The sequence below is a fragment of the Tupaia chinensis genome, unplaced genomic scaffold (genome assembly GCF_000334495.1).
Source record: "Tupaia chinensis unplaced genomic scaffold, TupChi_1.0 Scaffold143646_1, whole genome shotgun sequence".
NCBI lineage: Eukaryota > Metazoa > Chordata > Mammalia > Scandentia > Tupaiidae > Tupaia > Tupaia belangeri.
In genome coordinates this window covers 616,603-623,633 of record NW_006203494.1, presented here as the reverse complement: position 1 = coordinate 623,633, position 7,031 = coordinate 616,603, and the positions used below count along the sequence as shown (strand labels likewise).

Here is a 7,031-nt window from a genome sequence, read left to right as displayed (position 1 = left end):
GCTCCGGGCAGGTTGGAAAGACGAATTTCCAGGACAGACTTTAGACCCCTTCGGAAACTCCGCGCCCTGCTCTGTCCCCGTCCCGCGGAGGTGACCCTGGCAGGTGACTGGCCCGAGCCCCTCGGGCCGGGGCTGGAGGAGTCGGCAGCCCGGAGGCGCGCCTGCTCTGGGGACCGGGCAGCGGGGGGCGCGCGGCGCGGCCCTTATCGAAGCTGCAGCTCCTTCCGCGTAGCCGCTGTGGTCAAAGAGGAGCCCAGAGTGAGTTTCCCCGACGGTCGCCGTCCGGCCTGCCGTGGCCGGTCTGCAACATTGTGGGGAAAGACAGCCGTGGGCGCGGCCGGGGCGGGCAGGAGGCCGGGGCGCGGGAAGGTCGTTGGGGACAACCCTGCTGTGTCTGCCGTGCAGGGGGACGAGTCCAGGCGGCAGCCACGTCTCGGAGGGAGGACCCCGGACTACCGTGACCAGTGAGAATAGTGGTGGCCCCGGCCGGTAGGCTGTTTGGAGACGACCCTGGGAGGGGGGAGAAAAAGGAAAACCTCTTTAGCAAATGGTGCTGGAAAAACGGGGTATCTACCTGAAGAAAGATGAAGCTGAATCCCCATCTTTCACCATTAACAAAAATCAACTCAAAATGGATCAAAGATCTGAACCTAAGACCTCAAACTCTAAAACTACTGATGAAAAATACTGGGGAAACTCTGGGAGACAGTGGGATAGACAAGGACTTCTTAAGACTCTCAAGCACTGGCAGTAATCCTTAAAATAGAAAAGTGGGACTAGATCAGATTAAGAAGTTTCCAGCATGTTTCCAAGGGCTGTGGCTGCTGGTGGCCACGGGTTCTCCAACTGCATGCGAGAGCAACGTGGAGGGACTTTGACAGCCCAGGTCAAACCGTACCTGCAGCTGCCACTCGCCTTTCCTATAAACTCCGTGGCGTGCTGGGGTCCCCGCGGCCCAGGGTGGGAGTGCTCATGCCGGGCATCGGGGTTTCCGTTGTGCAGGCGCGGTTCCGGCAGGCGGCCGCAGAGCCATTGGGACTCCCCAGGCCCTTTGCTCCGGGAGGGCTTGGACCAAGGTAAGGTGACATCGCAGGGCGTGACTTCCCACCCTCCAGTTCCCTTTCCCATCGGATCTGAACCTGGTCTTGGTGGTCGCACGAGGAGGGAGAGGAACACTGAAGCTGGCCTCTGGTGGTGTCGCCTGGCTGCACCCTGAGGCTGGTTTCAGACACACCTTCCCTGAAGGCAGGGTGGTGCAGGGTAAGGTAGCCCGACCTCACAGGGCAACTCCTTTGTCTTCTAGGCCTGTGTTCCTGGGAGCCAGCTCTGCAGAGCTGGGTGAGTTCTGGCTTTCTAGCTTCAGGGGGTGCTGCCAACCGGCGCCCCTGTCCCCAGTGGGGAGAGCTGGGGGCCTCGGCCTCCCTGCTGTGCTGGTCCGGGATGAAGCCTAGTCTGAGTGGACATCTGGATGAGAGGAGCGGATATGGGGCTGAGACCAGCTCGGGGAGGGGCCCTGCTGGGGGTTCCCAGGGCCACAGGGACAGCCTGGCTCCATTTTTGTTTCAGGAGACACAGGAAGAGCAGCTCAAGGAAAGGCGGAACTCCTGGTGGCAACAGCTAATGTCGCTCTGAGTGGCCAATAAAGAGTCTGGCAGTGCCCGTGTGGTCCGAGTGCCTTGCCCAGCTATTCAGAGGCCCGTGCTGGGGCAGCCTTTAGCATGCCCGGAGACAGGACAGGGACCTGGTGTGTCCGTGCCCCAGTGGGAGCCTCCTCATAGCCCTTTCCCCCTCAGAAATGTAGGGGTCCTGGGTTAGGGAACCCATGGGGGGGTGTCCGCCATCTATCTGTGCCAACCAGGCAGTGCTGCAGACATTCTCAGGAACGGTCATTAAAATCTTTCAAATCATTTAAAAGGTAAAAGTCCTTACAAAATTTAAAAACTCAAAGTTTGTCCCTCCATGTCCTGCCCCTGCTACATCATGGCTGGGATTGGGGAGGACACGGTGTCCAGGGGCTGCCAGTGGCAGTCCATCAGTGCGTCGTACAGCTCTTCACTCTGCTCCATGAAGCCCTGGTTGGCTTCCGTCACATCCAGCTGCGGCATGGGGTCTGGGGGAGAGGCAGGCAAGGAGGGTCAGGAGAAGACATTGTTCACGTCTCCTCCGGTTCCTACAGGGGCTGAGGGCACTGCCTGGCAGGGCATTCCAGGGAGGATGGAGCTAGGGCAGTAAGCTTAGGGTCAGCAACAGTGGCGTCGGGAAAAGCAGGTGGTGTGACGGTTACTCCGCTGCATTTCCCACATGCTGCCAGTGGCAGCTTGAAGCATCAGGCACTGTGCACGCCTTTAAATCCTAAGAGTAAGAGAAGGGGTTGCGGAGAGGCCCCCAGCCCCTGGGATTCCTTGCTTAAATGTTGACCAGAGAAAGAATGAACAATCCCTGTCCTCCTGCCTCCCCTGCTTGTGGGGTTTTGGGTATGCACACACGTGTGGCCTGTTTCTCAAGCTACAAGGTCCAGGCCAGGGCTTCAGCTGTATGGCCGGATGAGGTGGCTGCCTTAACTACCAGGCCCCAGAACTAGCTCACAAGGGGGGACCTTGTAAGGCGAAAACGAAAGGCTTACACCACCCCTACTCAACGTGTGGCCCCCTTGGATTCGAACTTGCAGCTATTCTGACCTAGAATGAGAAAAATGAACTCCACCTCAGTGTTCTGTGACATCAGGACAACTGGCATTTTATCTCAAAGTTGTCGATTTTAATGAGCTAAATGTGCCATGTGCTCAGGACAGCGTCCGGCCACATTAAAGCTACCATTGTCTGAGCCTCCGTTTTCCCCTTCGTCAGGGCTGCACTGGCCGGCCAGAGGGGCAGAAAGCTCCTGCCTGGTGGGCTGTGGCCACGCCACAATGCCTTCTCCATTTCTCTGGCACAAACCTAAGCTACTAATGGGCAGAAATGCCCGGGAAGTCCTAAGGTAGTCTATCACGCCAATACTGTCATTATCTCCAAAAAGGGGCAGTGCTTCCCGGAGGCAGAGCTAGGTACTTTTCTTAGTGAGTGCTGGCCACAAAGTGAGAGATCACCCCCAGGCGGATGGCCACGCGCAGTCCTGTCCATTCTCTTAGGATCTTGGGCACGTACACATGCACCCGGTCCCGGTGTGAGTTTTATGCCACTGGGTCTCACTCGAACTGCGGTCGACTCCGGGGGAGTCCCACCACGTAACCAGTAACCATTACTCCATGTGTCCCTGGACACTCCCCATTACTGTTACAGACCCCTCCCTGGGAGAGGCCGCGGCCCTGGGGGGTGACGGGCTCCATCCCCAGGAGCTGCGGCCTCTGGCCAGGGTGCAAGAGCAGGGTGCTAAAAGCACAGGCGGCACAAGGTCCCACAGCTGGTGAGGTGGCCCGATAGGCTCCTTACCTTCCAGAGCATCGTCCCCAACTTCTTCATATGTCTGCCAAGAGACCAGGGAGGTGGTGAGGTGCGTGGAGAGCCCCACCCGGGGCTGCCGCAGCGCTCCCCCCTTTCGAAGCCCCACCCCACCCTTGCGACGCCGAGGGCTAGGGGTACCTGCATGGTGCTCTGCGTGTAGCCGTACTGCGGGTAGCTGTAGCTGTAGCTGCCGGTGTTCTGGTCGTAGCCCCACTGTGCGTAGTAGCTCTGGCAGTGCTGGTAGTACTGGCTGTAGCTGTAGCTGTACATCTGGCTGTACTCCACCGGCTTCACGCGGCTCCTGCAGCGCGAGGGACAGGGCCAGACGTGGCAGGCGCCGCGCAGTCCCTCCCCAGACTGCGCGGCTCGCACGCCCTTTCGGAGGAAGCGCGGACGGGTGGAGCAATCACCCGATCACAGCTGACAGCTGGGTTCAGGCAGTGTGGCTTCAGAGCGCATGCCTTTTTTTAAAAAAAGAATTGTTTTATTTAACTTTACTATTTTCCAGTTTGATCAGAGACAGAGAGGGAAGGAAAGTGAGAAAACAAGCCACCAGGCCCAAGACTTGAACCATGGTTGGCAATGTGGGAGTCCAATACCCTTAACCACCACCACCCGCCGGCCCCAGGGCCCATGCTTTTAAGCCAGAAGTCTTTCATTTTGTTCAAGTGTGTGCATGTGCTAGAGACAGAGAGGAACACAGTCTCACGCAGAACGCCATGCCACAGTCCCCTCCTCTCCCCGTTCAGGGTTTTAGGCACACATGCACACGTGCTGGCATGCCTCTCCAGCTGCCAGGTCCAAGACTTGGACTACACGGTCATCCAAGTGAGACCTAGGTACTTAGCTACCGAGCCACTGGCGCAGCACACGTCACTGGTGACTGGTCTCCCCTATCTAACCTCATGTGGACTGAGTGTGCAGGCCCTGGGTCCTGGGGCTGTTCTGTTGCTGCCACCTGGTTTGGCCTGAGGGTTGGCCCCAGGAAGACCCAGCCCCTCCCCACGTCCCCCTCCCAGTCCGCGCATCCACTGCCAGCTGCTTTCCTGCACTGTCGTCTGGTACCAAGACCTGGACGGCCCTGGCAGCCAGTACTTATCACCCCAACACCCGGGTTAGGGACCTTGAGCCTGAAAGGAGAAGTGGTTTGCTCAGCGCCAACCCCGGCTGGGCCCTGGCCCTGCACTGCTGCACACACGGCACCTGCCCAACAGGCCTGTCCTCCCTGGGCTCGGGCATCCCAATGCCCAGGGCTGTCTCACGCCAAGGTCTGCGGTGGACACCGGGGTGCAGTGCTGGCGGAGCTCGGGCTTGGTGTTACTGTGTATGCGAGCAACACTGGCCGCACCATCCTGCTTCCCAAGGAGTCACCTCGGTCACGTCATCAATCAGGACAGCCCGTCCGCCCCTGCAAGTCGGGGAGCCTCCCTGACCGTCTGGGGGAGTCCACCTCCCTGGAGAGCAGGACGCAGCCAAGGCAGCTGGGAGGCCCAACCACACTGGCCTCTAAGACACCCACAGCCCACGGGTGCCACCTTCAGCGCCTCCTGGGCCTGGTCTCACCCGTTAGACGGCATGCCTGTTCTATTTCTCCATCTCCGGTGTCGGCTGACTCTCAGAGGGATCGGACACCTTCGGGAGGCTGAGGGACCCCCAAAGGCAGGGCCAAATGTGAGCTGCCAGGAGGGGGCGGCCCTGTCACAGCTACGTCCGCAGTCAAGGACACATGGCCGTAGGGGCTCAGCGGGGACTGCACAGTGACAAGCCAGGACAGGTACCGTGGGGCCGGCCTGTGCTGTAGGTAAGGGAGCTGGACCCCTCAGGGCCACCCGCAATTCCAGTCCTGGCCCAGTGGCTTGAGGGGCGTGATGGGCATGTTTAAATGTGCACAGGCCAAAGGGGACATGAGGACGGGGCTGCACCTGGGTGCTCTCCCCCTCCCGCGGTGAGCGCGCGGACCCCGTGCTACTGCTCAAGAAAGGAAATCATAGGTAAGGGCCAGGGGGCAGCGTGTGGGCTGAGGAGCTGGCCTCCCACGTGGCCGACGGTGGTTCAAGTCCCAGACCGGACAGCGTGGGCTCACCCACTTCTCAATGAGTGCATGTGTCCTATAGCAAATTTAAAAAGAAAAATAAATAAAATTAAGTAAAGATTAAAAAAAATACTTCTGGGAACCAGCAGATGGCATAATGGTTACATGGCTGGACTCCCATGTAGTCAGCCGCAGTTCGAGTCCTGGACCCAGTGGCTAAAAACTGATGCTGGGCACGTGTGTGCGTGTGCTCAAGATCCTGAGAAGAGAATGGAGGAGAAGGAACTGCAGCGTGGCCACCTCCCCAGGGGGTGATCTCTCACTGTCTCTGCTTCACCATCAAGTGCACACCCTGTGGCAAAAATCTCCGAGGCTGGCTGCTGCTGCACTGCGAGTGGGCACAGCCTCTCAGCCATGGCACCTGGACACGGGATGTCACACGTGCCCTGCTGTGGGGACTGTCCTGTGCGTGGTGGGGTACTCAGCGGCACCCTCAGCCGCTTTTCATGAGGTGCCACTAGCACACCCAGTGGTGGGGACCAGCACCATCCGCTGCAGGGGAAAGGTGCTATTCAGAGACAAGATGTCTCTGTCCACAGGGTGCATGTGCTCACAGAGAGACACAAAGGGAGCGGGCATGACAAAGCACCCTGGGGGACAGGCATGCCACAGGCCCCTCTTCGCCATGTTCCTCTCAGGATTCTGGCCACACACGCACACACATCTGAAGTGTTTTTCAAGCCACGGCATCTGGGACTCAAACCATGGAGGTGGCTATCCGGGATTCAGCTGCCTTAACTACCACGCCACTGGTTAGAAAAGGTGTCTCATGTCTGCACAAGAACCCTGCTCAGACTGAGAAGGGCTTTCTACCTAGAAAAGGTCGAAATGTCATTTTCATAACATACTGTCACCATGACGGTTATAATGGTGACATAATACTCCATAGGAGGGGACCAGCAGGTGGCCTAATGGTTATGTCAATGGACACTCACAGTCAACCAGTTTAAGTCCCAGACCCCACAGCTTCAGACTCATGCTGGGTGCGTGTGTGCCTGCCCAATATCCCGAGAGGAAAATGGAGAAGGGACTGCAGTGTGACCATCCTGCCAGGGGGTCATTCTTTTTGCTCCTAGCTGCCTCTCTGGTGAGCACATGCCCTATACAAAAAAAAAAAAAAAAAAAGAAAAAGAAAAACCTCTAAAACCTCTCAAAAAAGAAGCTCTACAGGATGTTTGAAAGATTAATTATTATTTTTTTTAATTGTTGGGACCGGCAGGTGGCGTGGTGGTTAAGGCACTGGACACTCCCACATGGCCGACCACGGTTCGAGTCCCAGACCTGGTGGCTTCCTTCCCCCCTTTCCTTCTCTCTGTGTGTGTCTCTCTCTGGTCAAAGTAAAATAAATGAAGGAATAAATAAAATTAAAATAAATCATTTTTAAAAATTGTTGTGGGGCTGGCAGGTGGCATGGTGGTTAAGGCGATGGACCCCCACATGGGCGACTATGTTGGACTTGGCGTCTTAACCACACCACCTGCGATTTTTTTAAGAGAATA

General features: G+C 57.5%; 1 protein-coding gene, 3 non-coding genes and 1 pseudogene across 4 annotated transcripts in view; 4 read left to right on the top strand and 1 right to left on the bottom strand.

Moving 5' to 3' along the window:
* Positions 1-195: 195 nt before the first annotated feature.
* Positions 196-327, top strand: LOC114005337 (small nucleolar RNA SNORA16B/SNORA16A family). Its single transcript, XR_003547208.1, has one exon. It is a non-coding gene; the product is annotated as a small nucleolar RNA SNORA16B/SNORA16A family (small nucleolar RNA).
* Positions 328-798: 471 nt separating this feature from the next.
* On the top strand, positions 799-928 carry LOC114005338 (small nucleolar RNA SNORA44). The gene has a single exon (XR_003547209.1). It is a non-coding gene; the product is annotated as a small nucleolar RNA SNORA44 (small nucleolar RNA).
* Positions 929-1,106: 178 nt separating this feature from the next.
* LOC114005339 (uncharacterized) lies at positions 1,107-1,234 on the top strand (annotated as a pseudogene).
* A 195-nt stretch (positions 1,235-1,429) lies between these two features.
* On the top strand, positions 1,430-1,501 carry LOC114005335 (small nucleolar RNA SNORD99). Its single transcript, XR_003547206.1, has one exon. It is a non-coding gene; the product is annotated as a small nucleolar RNA SNORD99 (small nucleolar RNA).
* Positions 1,502-1,889: 388 nt separating this feature from the next.
* The window catches only part of TRNAU1AP (tRNA selenocysteine 1 associated protein 1), a 19,199-nt gene continuing 14,057 nt past the window's right edge, over positions 1,890-7,031 (bottom strand). Inside the window, exons 7-9 of the mRNA XM_006164600.3 lie at positions 3,579-3,741; positions 3,429-3,462; positions 1,890-2,110 (exon numbers count right to left, since the gene is read on the bottom strand). Of these exons, the coding sequence (XP_006164662.1) occupies positions 1,974-2,110; positions 3,429-3,462; positions 3,579-3,741 (334 nt within the window). The 3' untranslated portion in view covers positions 1,890-1,973. The remainder of the gene's footprint in view (positions 2,111-3,428; positions 3,463-3,578; positions 3,742-7,031) is intronic.